The 18,631-nt window shown below is 36.2% G+C and overlaps 1 protein-coding gene across 2 annotated transcripts in view; it reads right to left on the bottom strand.

Annotated features, from left to right (window-relative positions):
* The window catches only part of LOC110460564 (cyclic AMP receptor-like protein A), a 37,607-nt gene extending 22,961 nt beyond the window's left edge, over positions 1-14,646 (bottom strand). For both annotated transcript variants that reach the window (XM_021513540.1, XM_021513539.1), the window contains exons 1-8: positions 14,294-14,646; positions 13,236-13,288; positions 8,753-8,807; positions 8,286-8,342; positions 7,528-7,588; positions 3,048-3,135; positions 1,183-1,272; positions 697-732 (exon numbers count right to left, since the gene is read on the bottom strand). In XM_021513540.1, coding sequence (XP_021369215.1) covers positions 697-732; positions 1,183-1,272; positions 3,048-3,135; positions 7,528-7,588; positions 8,286-8,342; positions 8,753-8,807; positions 13,236-13,288; positions 14,294-14,350 — 497 coding nt within the window. In that variant the 5' untranslated portion in view covers positions 14,351-14,646. The remainder of the gene's footprint in view (positions 1-696; positions 733-1,182; positions 1,273-3,047; positions 3,136-7,527; positions 7,589-8,285; positions 8,343-8,752; positions 8,808-13,235; positions 13,289-14,293) is intronic.
* Between the last annotated feature and the right edge of the window lie 3,985 nt (positions 14,647-18,631).

The following is an 18,631-nucleotide window of genomic DNA, read 5'->3' as shown; positions in this document are numbered from 1 at the left end:
ATGAGACCGATATTGGATTTGGGGGTAATAAAACAATGTCAGACTGACTTGTTTGAGTGTTGGTTTAATATACTCAACACTAAAAAAGACAAAGAGATCCTGACAACACCAAAAGAAGGCTTAACAGATTTTAAAAGACAGCCAGAATAGTACAAAGTTGCTAAAAACCAAGTCTGTGAGGTTACACTTGCTTTTATGGGTGGGACGAAAAAATAATCTCAAGAGAATACAATATTGAATAATATCAGCGAAACATTAAAGACAAAAAAAACTATAAATAGGTTTGTTGATCAGATCATGTTTCTCAAGAACATTTCCACATTTGAGTTCCAGTAAAAATAACCTGTAGTGTATCCTAGCGCGCCTGTTTCAATCTGATCAATGTTGTCAATAAAAGATGCCAGGTTAACATGGATGTTTTTCCTGCGTCTAGGTGTTGAGAGCTTGGAACACATTAGTAAGCTATTGTGCTAATTAATAAATATGTAATGTATATACGTTTTGAATAGAACATTCGCTGAACATATCATGTTGTTTACTGTTTGATCATTAAACTGACTGATTAACAGGTTACTCAGTCAGAAGATTTTTTCGGATAATCGGTTACAAAATGTGTCTCGTTTGACAAGTTTAATATTGTCAGTTTGTAATTCAGTATTGTACAATAAGAGATTATAAATTGAATGTCATACTTACATTCCTACTCTCCAGTGCCAATTGTCTTCAATCCAGCTAGAGAAAAAATGTATATCATACAGCTATGTTCACAGGCGATGAACCGAAAACAAAAGGAACATTAAAACTAGTAATATCAGCTACAGGCTAATGAGTATCCCTGCATCTCCTTAAGATTAAGTTGTGGTTGCCATTCTGAAGCATCTTATTAAGATTATCTTGTGGTATTACAGTACCAGCTTATAGCCTTCACAAATAAATTGAAAATGAGTTTAACAATTAAGTTAAAAAATTATATATAAATTTTACATTGAAATCAGTCGGAAGGAATGATATTGATCACTATTGTTTCTGACACAGGCAGACAAGCTGAATCAAGCATACCCCCCTCATCGTAGTTAACCTTTAAGTTTCTGATTCCTGATTTCCTGGAGTCACAATTTAGAGTTCTCATTGTTATGGACTAGCATTATAAACATTGTCAGGGGTTAGTATAGCTTTACTTACCACCAAGCTCCCGCAGGGCCATAGTGATTCCCAATAAATGGCAGACATGACAAAAGAAGCGGAAGCCCCAAACACAGCACATGGTACACCCTGAAAAAACAATATATAGTAAGCCCCAGAACAGTACATGGTACATCCTGAAAAAACAATTTATAGTAAGCCCCAAACACAGCACATGGTACACCCTGAAAAAACAATATAAAGTAAGCCCAACAACAGTACATGGTACACTCTGAAATACAATGAATAGTAATTATATAAGCCCCAGTACAGCACATGGTACACCCTGAAATACAACAAATAGTAAGCCCCAGTACAGCACATGGTACACCCTGAAAAAACAATATATAGTAAGCACCAGAACAGTACATGGTACACCCCGAAAAAAACAATATATAGTAAGCCCCAACACAGCACATTGTACACCCTGAAAAAACAATTTATAATAAGCCCCAGAACAGTACATGGTACATCCTGGAAAAACAATTTATAGTAAGCCCCAAACACAGCACATGGTACACCCTGAAAAAACAATTTATAATAAGCCCCAGAACAGTACATGGTACACCCTGAAAAAACAATATATAGTAAGCCCCAACACAGCACATGGTACACCCTGAAAAAACAATTTATAGTAAGCCCCAGAACAGCACATGGTACACCCTGAAAAAACAATATATAGTAAACCCTAGAACAGCACATGGTACACCCTGAAACAAGGTTACCGCGAGCAGTATATAATACGCCCGTCACACATTGAATGAGCAGTTGTTTGTATGATTGAACTTGTCCGAGGTTTCATGGTAATTAACCTTGCTGTGAAGTTTGAAGTTAATCCGTTAATAATTACTTGAGATATCGAGCGGACACTGTTTCAGCAAGTCCATAAAGGGGCATAACTCCACAAATTATGGTCGGATAATGACGGTTATCGAACTTGTCTGAAGTTTCATGGTAATTAACCTTGTTGTGAAGTTTGAAGTTAATCCGTTAATAATTACTTGAGATATCGAGCGGACATCGTTCGCATGCCCGCCTGCCTGCCCGCCCACCCGCCCGCGTGATAACATAATATGTCCCCGTCTTCGACGGGCGAATAAAAACAATATATAGTAAGCCCAAGAACAGCACATGGTACACCCTGAAATACAACAAATAGTAAGCCCCAGTACAGCACATGGTACACCCTGAAAAAACAATATATAGTAAGCCCCAACAGAGAACATTGTACACCCTGAAAATACAACAAATAGTAAGCCCCAACAGAGAACATGGTACACCCTGAAAATACAATAATTAGTAAGCCCCAACAGAGGACATGGTACACCCTGAAAATACAATATATACATGTAGTAAGTCCCAGAACAGCACACGGTACACCCTGAAAATACAATATATAGTAGGCCCGAACACAGCACATGGTACACCCTGAAAATACAATATATAGTAAGCCCCAACAGAGGACATGGTACACCCTGAAAATACAATATATAGTAGGCCCCAACACAGCACATGGTACACCCTGAAAATACAACAAATAGTAAGCCCCAACAGAGAACATGGTACACCCTGAAAATACAATATATAGTAGACCCCAACACAGCACATGGTACACCCTGAAAATACAATATATAGTAGGCCCGAACACAGCACATGGTACACCCTGCAAAAACAACAAATAGTTAGACCCAACACATGCAAAGCACAAGTTACAATCGGCAAATACAATAATCGGAACAGCCCTAAAATTTCTACTATTGGCCAAGTCAAGTGATAATTAAGAAACAATTATGAACCTTTGAAAAATGAAAACTCAGTATTCCTATGAATGAACATTTAAATGGAAAAACAAAAGATGTACCCACCATTCCAATGACTCCTTTGTAATCATCTTGATGACATTTAGGTAAAGGTTGAAGGTTATACAACACACCCATAATAGTACAGTCCAGTCTGTAACACAAAACATACCTATATAAATATATACCACACAGTATACAACACACCTATAATATGGACACATATGTGGGCATTGCCATTGCAAATATCATTTCGAAATTGTATGTAGAAGCAAGGACAAACCCAAAGTGACAGACCGTGATACACTTTCCGGAAGTGCTTTGTTCGACGCATTGTGCTCTGTTTATGATTCCCTACAACATCACCACTGTACCGTTAGTGATTCTGGCATCGAACGCTCAATCTGCATCGACCACCAGGTCTATGATGAACTGACAAATTCCTGGGTAAAACAACGCTCCAAGCCACAACCATTCGTGAACGTGACGGCTAAAGTTACCGCTGAGGAATACGCCGCCCTAGGCTTCAAACTAACATGAGACACCAGCATCGTCTCAATACAGGCTATGGCTGACACGGGATGTCAGAGTTGCCTCGCTGGCTTGAAAGTAATCCGCCGCCTTGGTCTACCAGTATCAGACCTCATACCTGTAACGATGCAGATGCACACGGCTACATACGGTGGTATCAAAATTCTTGGGGCGACCATTCTTCGCTTGATTGGGAAAGACAAGGCAGGAAACACCAAGGAGACTACACAGATGACATATGTCACAAGCTCATCAGACAAGCTCTTCCTCAGTGGCGAAGCCTGCGCTGCATTAGGTATTATCCACAATTCATTTCCAACCGTTGGAGCTCAAGTCCCTTCAGCTAGCATACATGTAGATGCTACTTTCTACTTACCGGATCACCAAGACAAAGCATGCGATTGTCCTACACGCCAACTGCCACCACCGCCTCCGACAAAACTGCCTTTCCCTGCTACAACGGAAAACGTTGGTCACTTAAAAGGTTACCTTCTTGACCACTACAAGTCTAGCACATTCAACACATGTGAACACCAGACTTTACCACTCATGAATGGACCTCCCTTGAAGCTCATGGTGGACCCCAACGCGAAACCTGTCGCTCACCATACACCAGTACTCGTTCCAATCCACTGGCAGGGTGCAGTAAAGGCTGGACTAAGCCAGGATGTTCGTTTGGGGGCTATTGAACCTGTTCCGGTTGCTGAGCCTGTCACTTGGTGCCATAGAATGGTTATTTGTGCAAAAAGAATGGTACACCTCGGCGCACTGTTGACTTCCAACCCTTAAATGCACATGCCACTCGCGAGACTCATCATACCCCTTCGCCATTCCACCAAGCCCGGTCTATTCCACATGGAAAGAAGAAGACATTATTTGTTGCATGGAACGGTTATCACAGTGTACCCATCTGCGAAGAGTACAGACACTTGACCACGTTCATTACTCCTTGGGGGAGGTACCGTTACAAAACTCCACCCCAAGGCTACATTACATCGGGCGACGGATACACCAGGCGCTACGACGAGCTTGTTTCGGACATCCCCAACAAAATCGAATGTGTCCACCATGTTCTTTTATGGTCAGACACTGTTGAAGAAAGCTTCTTTCAGGCAGTCCAGTGGCTTGACATATGCGGCCGTAACGGTATAATGCTGAATCCTGACAAATTTGTATTTTCAGAGGACACACTCGAATTCGCTGGGTTTGAAATAACCAACGATAGTGTACGGCCTTCACAGAAATACCTACGCGCCATCTTGGATTTTCCGACACCCAGGAACATCACAGATGTGCGGTCATGGTTTGGACTAGTCAATCAGGTGTTGTATGCCTTCAGTATGACTGAGAATATGCTTCCTTTCTGTCAGTTGCTCAAACCAGATCAACCGTTTCAGTGGACTGAGGAATCAAAAATTGTCATTGCCAACGCGATTGAGCAGGGTGTACAGATTTTTCGACCCAAGTAAATTGACGTGTCTCGCGACAGACTGGTCAAAGACTGGCATTGGATTTTGGTTGCTACAGAAACACTGCGCTTGTGCTAATGAAAGCCTGCTATGCTGCCGTGATGGTTGGAAAGTTACACTCGTAGGTAGTCGGTTCACACATGCGTCAGGGACGCGTTACGCGCCGGTTGAGGGCGAGGCCCTGGCAGTAGCAGATGCCCTTGATAAAGCTTGACACTTCGTTCTTGGGTGCAACAGTGATCATAGCTGTTGATCATAAGCCATTGTTGAAGTTATTTGGCGATAGATCACTGGAAAACATTCCTAACAACAGACTTCGTAACCTCAAGGAGGTACGATACTGTATGCTTCATGTGCCTGGCATACAACATCGTGCTGCGGATTGTATCTCCCGACATCCTATTGGTGAGCCTGAGAAACTTGTGCTTGAGGACGACATTGCAGCACTGTCATTTTCTGCCGTCGACATCGCCCACTTTGGTCTAATGAGTGGTCTACGCATGCCTTCATCAGGACTCGCATTTGTCGAGGAGCATGTCGTGGCATCAGCCTCTTCAACACTAGATTCGATCAATTTACGATCCGTCACCTGGGAGCGCGTTAGAACCACTACTACCATCGATGACAACATGCAGGCGTTAAACACCTGCCATCGCCTTCCTACGCGCAACTTGTAACCACTGCAACCATATTGTTCCATCTAACCCGAATGCACCACCGACGCCTTTGATAACTCCTGACTAATTCCAATGCGTGTGTGCACATTTTTTCCACTACATGGGCTGTAATTACCAAGTGGTAGTTGATCGTTATTCCAACTGGCCGGTGGTGGAGAAGGCCTCTGATGGTTCCAATGGTTTAATAGACTGTCTCCGAAGGACATTTGTTACTTTTGGTATCCCTGATGAACTAGCATCAGATGGTGGACCCGGGTTCACTTCTGCGGCCACACATCGATTTCTAAGGAACTGGGGCGTTCACCTTAGACTGTCATCTGAAGCTTTTCCCCATAATAACTGCCGTGCTGAAGTGGGAGTCAAAACAGTGAAGCGTCTGATCACTGGTAACACCAGTCCCAATGGCGACTTAAACACCGACGCATTCCAACGCGCTATTCTCCAGTGTCGTAACACACCTGACAGAGACACAAAACTATCCCCTGCTATGTGCGTGTTCGGTCGTCCTATACGAGACTTTATTCATATACCACCCGGTCGGTACATTCCACACAACACTTGGCTGGAAACTTTAGCAGCTCGCGAGGAGGCGTTACGGAATCGTCACATGCGAGAAAGTGAACGTTGGTCTGAACACACCAAACGCCTCTTAACTCTTGCAGTTGGAGATCATGTCCGCATCCAAAATCAAGTTGGTCCTCACCCCCTTAAATGGGACAAGACTGGAATCATTAAGGATACGAGTCCTCCACCATCCACTCTGTTGACTACTAGAACCATACAACCTTCGCCTCGTTCATCATCTGATGTTGATCACCCTTCACCACCATTTTGTATTCGAGACATCTTCAGTCGACGTCATCTAGCGTTTAATTTTCCTATAACCCCAGTGAGCAAAATCACCACAGCAACGATGCCACCTATCTCGACACATACGCCACAAGCAGTAGTTCCGTCCGCTGCACCGATCCGGACTTCTGGCCGGGCCACAAAGAAACCAGCTTGGCATTCAGATTATAAAATGTCCAAATGACAATTGACTTGTTTCTACTTCGAACATTTCCTAAGTTTTAAATCTGTTTTGCAACTATTCACGAAGACTCAGTGCTTCATTTTGTTTATTTTAGGACAATTAGTCGGACATTTCTTTATAATACTCATATTTCACATCAGTCTTTGTTCCTAGGACTAATACGAGTGACCCTATTACTCGCATGTACCAAAGACTTGGGGGAGATAGAGGATTGTATGTTATGATTAGTTTCTATACGTAATTCATGCTAATTATCATTGTGCAATTTACCACTACTTTGTGTGTCTTTTCAGACCGTGTTCATTGCTGAATAAACATATTCTAAAGTAAACGGAACAGAGTCCCATTTAAAAACATACATATCTAAATATATACCACAACCAAATCTACTTTAGTGTTGTTCCTTCTTGAACAAAAAGAACCCACATCTGAATATTTTTCATAGTTATTAAAACAGTAAACAAAAAATATGAACTTAATTTGATTTTAAGTAATCTCTTTCCTTAAACATATACCGGAATAATGTACTTCTTTACATATTTAAAAAAAAAGTGAAACTAAAAAAATAAATTAATGTTTTATTAATGTTTCCTGGAAATATGAGTTTTGATATATTTCAGCCAAAAAAGTTAACATTTATACCTGTCAAAAATTACCACATTCTTTTAAAAATCAGAGTAACTGTAGGTGGCTATATTATCATAATTATAATTAATTTGGTAATAAAAACGGACAAGGTTTGCATTAATGAATCATAATTTTGTCATTATATCTGAAATGAGATGTGTATTTTAGCCTTTACTGATTCAGTTATAAATATGGAAATAACAACCTACCAAAAAACGTCATCCACCACGCCTGGAAGTCACACATTGGCCCATCAGGTCTCAAACCTCCCTACAAAATAATAGAATCATGGAAATTGTTGCTTTCACTTATTACCAATTACCTTTTTTTATGAAATTGTCAATTTCTTTAGGTTTGTAACTATTAAATTGATGAGTTAAAGTGGGAGTCCAACTAGTTTTATTTGGAAGGATGTAGAATTTCTATAGGACCCTCTGGTTATAAAGCATCTATAAGGAAAATTAGGTGCTGATATTATTTTCTACTATAAAATTTAAATGATAAAAAGAAAAAGAAATGAGGTATATTTTAAATGATATGTTTCAAAACTTTTTCTTAATAACTTTGAGAATAAAAATGTCTAAATCCCTTTGGAATTCAGCCCCCAAAACAAAGGCAGGAAAGCTTTTTTCTGTCCTGTTACAGAAAGAAAACTTATGTACACTGTAGACTAAAGGGAGATAACTGGAGAAATGTATTTTGGTATTTCATTTTAAAAACTCCAGGGTCGTTAAAAAATGAAAATTAACTGTCATCAATTGATTTTTTCTATTTGTTTTCTTACTCAAAAGTTGTAAAAATTGTGATAAAATTCAAAAAGGGTAATAACATATTTTCTTACAATAATCCAAAGTTCTTGACAATGCAGTGTTAAATCTCCTGGGGAATCATCTTTTCTTGATTTCTTAATGGACATAATATTGAATATTGAGAGACAGCACTCACTATAAATAAGCACAATACTCACCATAAGGTAGGATATCGAGTTCAACAGGGCACCAATACTCAAGTAGAGGATCAGTCGCTAAAACCACAAAACACACATCAGTATATTTTTGCTTCAACATTTGTTTCAATATGCAGCCTGATGTCTAAAGATATGTCAGAACATCTTACTCAGAAGTAAACTTTTCTGAAAGTGTGAACATTTTTACAAAATTGAAAACCAGTCAAATAAGAAACCCAGAGATAATTACTTTTTGTGTTATGCACGGTAGCTTTATCAATTATAAATTTACCTATTTAAAGTAGTGTAGTGTATCTCCTTGCCACAAATATCCCCGTAAGACCTTTTTCGTTCAACATTATACATTACATTTGAAAATTTAAACAACTCATATACAGAGATTTCGTTTTACACAAATTTATACATAGTATGCACAAGATAATATACTGTATTATTAAAATTAAATTAAATACTGGTAGTGTACTTACTTGAGAAAAAGCAGCATATTTTTTGAAAAGCCAAATCACTGCTATCATGAAGATACTGAAAGAAAGTATTATTCTCCATTGATAAGAAATTAAAGAAAAGCATGACCAATGTATTTCTAGTTTGATTTGATCTTACTTTTATCACACAAATCACAAATATTGTTACATCAAAGAAAGTCGAAGAGAGGGCTTATATATATATATATGCTATCCCCGTTGCCCAATCTGATTGTTTAATCAATAAAATATATTTGAAATTGAAAAATTACACAAATCAGATATGAATGGGCAATGACTGAAAGAATCATTCCCCTTTTCAGGATAAGACAAAAAAATCCCAACCCAAGGGGTAAGATTCTCAAATGTCTAGCCTAAGGCAAGGTTTAGGTCATTTAAACAGTTGTTTGATGTTCAGCATTCATGTTTTTTTAATTGCACCTTAGTAGAATTACAACAAATTCCAGTCTGATAAAGAGTTGCACTGCTAATTAGCAAGCAACTTTTAGCAGGCAAAATTTCTTTTCGTAGCTACAACATACAAATTGCAGGTGGGTTTTCAAACAAAATTTTGATGCCTAAAGAATTTGGAATTAATACTCTTTTGAAATAGTTCATAGTTTGAAAAAACTGTGTATTGAGATACTAATTTAGGGTGAAGCCCAACACAGAAGTTAAGGTGCTCTGTGGTTTATTTAAGATTGAACTTATTGTCAAATAATTATGTAAAACCATGTTTTTTTTTACTGTGATCTTTTAATGTGATTATTTCTCCACTAAAATCAATAATATTTTAATTATACCATGATACATTAGAATATGTTAGGATGATGATCTGATTATCAACTATTTTTTTCTGATGTTGTTACTGTAATTAAGTGCCTTTCATTTCACCATTACGGAAAAGTGACCCCCATCCCCTTTGCCACTCCCTTAATTTCTCTACCCCAGACAGCTTGCATTTCACCATGGGGGCTGTTTATATTACCATTAAAATGTGGAGTGTTCATTTCACCATTACGGTAAAGTGACCCCCGATCCCCTTTGCCCCTCCCTTAATTTCTCTACCCCAGACAGCTTTCATTTCGCCACTGGGGCTGTTTATATTACCATTAAAAGGTGGAGTGTTCATTTCACCATTACGGTAAAGTGACCCCCAATCCCCTTTGCCCCTCCCTTAATTTCTCTACCCCAGACAGCTTTCATTTCACCATGGGGGCTGTTTATATTACCAATAAAATGTGGAGTGTTCATTTCACCATTACGGTAAAGTGACCCCCGATCCCCTTTGCCCCTCCCTTGATTTCTCTACCCCAGACAGCTTTCATTTCGCCATGGGGGCTGTTTATATTGCCATTAAAATGCGGAGTGTTCATTTCACCATTACGGTAAAGTGACCCCCAATCCCCTTTGCCCCTCCCTTAATTTCTCTACCCCAGACAGCTTTCATTTCACCATGGGGGCTGTTTATATTACCATTAAAATGTGGAGTGTTCATTTCACCATGGGCTCCACATTACCATGCAACACCGGGGCCTTAATCTTCAATGTCAAAAGCAGCAATACAGATTTTCTCAGAAATATAAGGATGATTTTCTGTTAAAATGTTTACCAATTAAATACAGCCAGAACCAATGATTCTGATGGCAAAAAAATGTAAGTGGGTTTGAGATCGGGAGGGGGGCTGGACTACCTCCACCCCATCCTGGTGGTCTGCTCATGGACACCATATGGGACTACATTGCACCAGTAGGTGGGTAAAATCAATACTTCACCGTAACAAGTATGTGTCAAGTTAGTTATGTTCTTAACAGTCAGATTTGGTTGGTGCCAACATGATGAGAACTCACACCTTTCTGTACATGTAGCATGCTGCAGTAAATGTAATTATCAGGTAGTCACTTCAGACAATATCCCTGATGGTGACGCCATCATGAATAATTCATTTCAGTAACATATCCAGACTAGAGGAAACGGCTGTAGCTTAAACAGTTTCATTGCTGAAACACTGGCATTTACACATAACCAGGATAGTGAAATCAACAGCCATAAAGGCATAAAACCATGGAGGCATTCCTTGGCAATACAAATTTAACACCATTCATTCTTAAACTCTCAGAAAATAGTCTTGCAGATTTCATCCATTACTACTGAGTCTGTGACTATGTTTACTTTTTATATATTATCCTGTCTTCATTATTGATGTGTGATACATGTGTACATAAAGGAAACAGTGGTAGAGATACGCTGTAGGAAATAGGTCACATTGTGTTTGGAGTAATTAAAAATGTCCACCTCACCATGTTATAAACTGTACGCTATCTTTAATAAACACCCACTGTACATGGAGCCTTGCTTGACAAATAATTATCTTTGGTATAATTCTACCATATTGTACTTCCTCAAAGATTCACATTTTAGCTAATCATACATCATGGTATTAAGAAATTAAAGAAACAGAACACCAGAGATTTTTAACTATATTCTGAATAAGGCCTATGGCTTTGGAATTGAGAAAATTGTTTATGTGACTGTATTTTCTAATTAACAATTTTTGAAATTATATCAAAGGTGAAATTTTGAAAGAGGTGAGGACAAAAATAGCTCTATTTTTCATTTGGAATGGGGACAAAATCTTGTCCAAAATGGCACTTGAAAGCCCTGTAGATATTTGTTAATGATGAGAAAAAATTTGCGAATATGCACATTGCAGTACATGAATATATCATTTCAGTAAACATCATTGAAGAAAACAAATGTTTCATTTTTTTTTTTTTTTCATAGACAAAAACATATACATTTTGTCTTGAAAGCCCTGTAGATATTTGTTAATGATGAGAAAAAATTTGCGAATATGCACATTGCAGTACATGAATATATCATTTCAGTAAACATCATTGAAGAAAACAAATGTTTCATTTTTTTTTTTTTTTCATAGACAAAAACATATACATTTTGTCGTAATACATAGTATTACAGTTACATGTGTACATAAACATAAACACAAACATGCATGCACTCATACATACATACATACATACATACATACATACATACATACATACATACATACATACATACATACATACATACATACATACATACATACATACATACATACATACATACATACATACATACATACATACATACATACATACATACATACATACATACATACATACATACATACATACATACATACATACATACATACATACATACATACATACATACATACATACATACATACATACATACATACATACATACATACATACATACATACATACATACATACATACATACATACATACATACATACATACATACATACATACATACATACATACATACATACATACATACATACATACATACATACATACATACATACATACATACATACATACATACATACATACATACATACATACATACATACATACATACATACATACATACATACATACATACATACATACATACATACATACATACATACATACATACATACATACATACATACATACATACATACATACATACATACAAACTTACATACTTACATACTTACATACATACATATATAACATACATACATAACATACATGAATACATATTTACATACATGCATACAAACATACATACATATGCATGTACACATGTTGCATATACATGCATACATACATATGCATGCACATATATATGCACCCACACACATACATAGTTTACATGCATACGCACATACACATCTCAACATGCACACACAAACAGATGAACACACATATATATATATACATATACCCACACACATGCACACACATGTGCATATGCACACACAAACACACACATGCAGATGCGCTTGTGTGCTGTAAGCATATTAGTCATTAAAGGTATACACTATACAATTTTACATTGAGTTATAATATTCTTATACGTAAATAATTTTGCATCGTGAGATGTTTTACTTGTACAGTATATTAATTGGCATTGTTTCATGATTTACTTGATTTCAAATATGAATAAACAGCAATGAACTAGATACAGGCAACCAAATTTGTTCAATAGTAACACTAGCATTTTTAGTCATATTTTTATATATTTTGCAAATGTTGGCCACATGTTGCCCCAGACACCAGGAAACAAATCCTAGTTTATCTTAGCAGTATCATTTTAAACCCTAGTTTCTCCCAAGAATGTTCATAGATAGTGCTAGCACTTTGAAAAGAAGGTTCCCATAGAAGTTATTTATTTGGTTGCGAATATAAATACCGGTAGTTGACAAAACTGTGTAAAGTAGTGTTCCTGCTCCCTTCCATTTTCGAATAATTCATTTATAACCAGTTCTACCAATGAGGCTGTTTGCAGAGTATTTTAACCCTTTAACCACTGTTAGACTACAATGAACTCATCCATATCAATGCATGGTAGAGTATATACTAAAGTTACATAGGAGTAAAAGGGTTAACAGGTATGTACTTACCAACCAACCAAAGATAGAGCACCAGTTGTACGTCTTATTGCTATCAAAACATCCTGTAAAACAAATCAACAAATATTCAATGATCAATATGCAGTTTACATGTGTTTATTTATAATGGGTCACACAATGTTAGATTCAATTATGAGTCCTATCCAAATTTTATGAGTACATATAGCACTCGGGACTCATATGTAAAATTTTCACTTCGTATAAATACCTGTGGTACAACTTTGTCCTTGCATAAATGAAACGATTCATAACGCAATCTGCACCGTTCTTCTGGACATATTTTTACCAGCATGATCAAAAGCATTACAGTTGTAACTTGTTGATCAATGACTTTTGAATGTTTTCTTACAGAGAAAAGGTCCCTTCAATATCTTACTTAGTAAAACAGGTTCTGCGTGCAAATACTAGATTTGCAATAAATTGATCACTTTTGATGTACATATTTATATATGTAAATGAAAAAGCACTGGACATGGTAATACACTGTACCACGGACTTAGATAGCAGGGATTCTCTAAATCAAATTCTGTGACTGTACATATTCTTTTCTGAAACAGGTACAAGTAGTTTGTGACATGTACCAAATTTCAACAGAATTAATTATTGCATTTTACATGTTGATATGTTATTAAGAACATAAACGTTCATGAAATTCAGTTTTGTCTGAAGGAATAAAAGAATCGTCCTTCACTCACATCATTGCCAAAAATAGATGATTGGGATTCGAATTTTTACCAATACTAATTATCAGCTGATTATAAGCAGGTAACTTTATTAGAATGATGACATCATTTTAAGAAATAGTTATTTAAAATACATGTTATCCTGACGGTTCCAAGGTAAGAAATACACATATGAAACATTAATTACTTCCGCAACCGGACAGAGTAAACACCTATCAGCGCTGGGAGAGGCAAACCCGCCGACCCGTAGATTCAGTAGAGACGACCAAGTTTAGTCTCGATTATACAATTCTATTGACCAGCTATAGACGAAGCTTTCTAACTTAAACATGTGTCAAGATTATCCAATATCTGACATCGACTTACACATTGTCCGGGCTTGTCCGGAAATAACGGACAGTCAGTGTCCGAGGTTGAATTCATCGTTATAGCCTACCGCAGACGTCACTCCTCCTACTTTTCAATGTTGACAAACACGAAAACAACCAATTTTACCTCCGCCACAAAAGAGCGTCTATTTTAAACCCTGAATAATACTGTCGTCAACAAGTAGGTGTTGTCCAAGTGCGTATATCACGTGTCGACAGATAATGCAATTAGATCGACTAGACTGTCGCCTGTAGGATATTTCTATTAAACTTTGAATTTAAATAATTTTGTCGTGAATACAATATATCGGGGACGATTAAATCCCTGAAGATACTATCAAAGTATCAGCGGTCAAGCCAATGCAGTATTTCAAAATACTTTCCTATTTCGAAATCAATATGATACATAATTAGACATGTGACATATCCAGGATGTCCTGGAAAGCCGGGATGGGGCAAGTAACGATGCATTACAAAATGTACTTCATCAACTGCTGTCTTATTATTATTATTATTATTCTCTTTATTTCCTCCTTTAAGAAGATTTTACAAATAGAATAATGTAGTTACAATGATAAATTAGATAATAAATGCAAAATCAAATAGATGGTAAGGTAAAATTAGTGCACAACGTAATAAGTTAACATAATAGGAATAGGTTAATCAATTTGAGTACAGTTTACATAAGAATACATAATTAATAATGTTAAGAATGATATACACAAAAGTATTGAATATTCATTTGAAGTATGCATTAAGCATTTTTGAAATATGATTGACTGATGCCATACGAAATTCTGTTAACTCTAATGTATTCAGTTCATACGTTATATTGCCACCAATCAGTAGGTGAAACAATTCATAGTCTGAATGAGAGTGTAAATATACGCTAAACATCATAAGTTCACATGCATTAATGACTTGACACCATAACTGATCTCGTAAGTATTTGATTTAAACATATTTTATTGCAAATAAATATTTACAAAAGAATTGGACACAAGTTTTACCAACTTATCAAAGTCCTTTTCTTCAAATACATGAATATAAACAATAACTTGATAAGGTAATTTACGCAATATACATTAATTATGTTTTTATATGGAAATGGAAAATAGAGACGAAGAAAAGAAGGAGAGCGAAACGAAGTAAAGGATAGTAACACAGATAGAGTAGATGAAAAATAGAGTGGAAGAAAAGACGGATAGAGTAATGAAGTAAATGATAGTAACACAGGTAGAGTCGGAGAAAAAAAAGAGTGATAGAGAGAGAAAGATGATCACATTCAGTCAAACCTGTTGCATTTGCTGATATAATTTTGGACAGATTTTGCAATTGAGGTATTTACATTAATGCTGAATTTAGGATCGCCATATAGGAGCAAGTCTAAAGTTAAATCATCACGAACAGGTTGAAGCTCTCTTATTAATAGATTGCGATGCTGGGTGTATAAGGGACAGACACAAAGGAAGTGATAAGAGTCTTCACATGGATTACCGCATGCACATTCAGCTGTATTTGATAAATTTGCTCTAAATAGGTCATAGTTAAGGGAGCTCGCACGATTTCTCAAACGGCAATGAAGTATATTTGATTTACGGGAACCCCATACCAGAAAGCATTTATTTTGTGGTTTACCTTTTGATTTTATATTTGATTTAAATGAACTGAGAGAAGCCGAATTCCTTATAGATATATCTAGGTCATTCCACATTTTTGTAGTTGATGGGAAAAAAGAATTGCGCATTGTTTCAAGCCTAAAGTTTGGTTGTCTTAAATGTTGGGAATTTCTTAGGTTATAACGAGAAATATCCCCAATGCTATCTGGTAAGGTGTCACACAAATAATTAGGAGCTGTACCGTTTTTAATTGTAAAGAATAGGGACAATTTTCTGTTTTTCCTTCTATTACTTAGTGGAACCCAGCCAATTTCATTAAATATATGTTCAATTTTTGTGTAAATAGGTAGTCCTGTAACAATTCGTGCAGCATCTATCTGAATATTTTCAAGTTTTGATGAATTTGTCATTCCACAATTGTCCCAGACTTCACATGCATATTCTAATAATGGTCGAATGTACGTTAAATATAGTTTTTCAAGGTTATTTCTACTGAGTAACCATTTCATTTTACGAAGGGTTGCTATATATTTAGCCACTTTTTTGATAAGTTCGTCTACATGTTTATTCCATTTACCGTCGCTACTTAGTATAACTCCAAGGTGTTTGTGGCTATCTGTTAAAAGGATAGAAGTATCGTTAAAAATAAATTGGGGTTGAAAGGGTAGATTTGTATTAGAAACAATCATGATTTCGGTTTTTTTAGGATTGAAAGACATCAGCCAATTTTTAGACCATTTCTCTAGAGTTTTTAGGTCTTTATTTACTTCACTTACAATATTTTCTAGGTTTGGTGATGAGTATGAAAGCGACGTATCGTCAGCAAAAAGACGAGATAATGAGGAGAGTTCGGTTGAAATGTCGTTAATATAAATCAAGAAGAATAAAGGGCCTAACACTGAACCTTGGGGAACACCGGCGTTTATATTTCTTACAGAAGAATGGGAATCGTGAATAAAGACGGATTGCTTACGCTCAAAAAGATAGTTTGTTATCCAATTAAGAAGACTGCCTGAAATACCATGTTGTTGAAGTTTGTATAAAAGCCCTCTATGCCAAACTCGATCGAAGGCCTTTGAAAAATCACAAAAAGTAAAAGCTATATGTTCATAGTTTTCTAATGCTAACATCATAGAATGGTACATTTCAATGAGTTGATGCGTACAAGAATGATTGGGTAAGAATCCAGACTGAAGTTTGTAAATAAGATAATTAGAGTTAAAAAAGTTGTAAATATGTTTATAGACTACACGTTCAAAAATTTTTCCAACACAGCTTAATAATGATATTGGTCTATAATTCGAAGCATTATGAGCGTCGCCAGACTTAAAGATCGGCATGACGTTTGCTAATTTCCATTTATCGGGATATATACCATTGTTTAAGGAGTGATTAAAAATGAGGGAAAGGGGAATGGCAATTTCATTTGCTACAAGTTTTAACATTCGATGACTGATTCCGTCAGGCCCTGTTGCCTTATTTACATCTAGTATGTTAATAATATCAACTATTTCAGAAGGTATAATATGAATTTCGGACAAAAGAGAGTCTGTTCGTTTTTCTAAAATGGGAATAGGTTTGTTTTGGTCTACTTCGGAATGACTGGATACTGAAGAAAAATAGTTATTAAGAAGTTCACATTTATGGTTATTATCATTCGTGAATTCGTTAGCATTGTCATCAAAAAGTGGTGATATATCAGTAGTTTTGCTTCCTTTCAGTACAAACCTTAACAATTTCCAATATGTTTTGGGGTTAGATTTATTTTTGACTATGATAGAGTCGATATTTTCGTAGAAAAGTTCTTTTGCTCGTTTTATCATATTATTTGTTTTATTTCTTGATTGTTTAAATTTCGTCCTATTAAAATCATTATTATTATTTATAAGTATCTTTTTTAATCGATTTCTATTACGTATTTGTCTTCTGACAATATTATTGATCCAGGGTTTGTCATGTTGTCTAATCTGCACATATTTAGATGGTATGCATATATCTACAGCGTTAAGTATAGTGGTTGTCAGAAAATCACACATGTCATTAACGTCATTAAACATATTAAATTGGTTTACCCATGATATATTTGTGATAAAATGTTTAAGCTTTTCGATGTCTGTTTTGTCATATAGCCATACCTTTCGTTTGAAAACTGTTTGGGTTTGTTTCGGTACTTCAATTATTGTAAAAACAGCATTGTGGTCACTTATATTGTCGTCTATATTAATAACTTCACTGAAAAAAGTGTTGATTGTGTTACTGATAATTACTGGATCTAATAATGTTGCTGAATGGTCCGTTATTCTGGTAGGTTCGGTTATAATATTTGACATCTGGTACAAAGTGAGAAGGTCGAATAATTCATCTCTGGAGGATTTTAAAAAGTCAACATTTAGATCGCCCATCAAAATAACATTATCTGTAATATCGAATGCCAGGTCGAGGGAATGTTTTAGTCTCTGCCATATACCGTCAGAATAATTTAGATTAGGTGGTCTGTATAGATTTCCTATTATATGTGTAATATTATTTGAATAAACTTGTACCCATATTACTTCGTCATTAGCAAATTCTAACTCAAGTTTTCTTTTAACTACGAGAGATGGAGAATAGTATAACAATACACCCCCTCCGAACATATTCCTATCTTTTCTAAACGGTTTGTCACTAAAGCCCTGTAGCGTAATTTCTTCATTAGTAATAGAAGGATCCAAATGAGT

This window comes from Mizuhopecten yessoensis, unplaced genomic scaffold, assembly GCF_002113885.1.
Source record: "Mizuhopecten yessoensis strain PY_sf001 unplaced genomic scaffold, ASM211388v2 scaffold10439, whole genome shotgun sequence".
Classification (NCBI taxonomy): Eukaryota; Metazoa; Mollusca; class Bivalvia; order Pectinida; family Pectinidae; genus Mizuhopecten; species Mizuhopecten yessoensis.
This window is presented reverse-complemented; position numbering and strand designations above follow the sequence as displayed.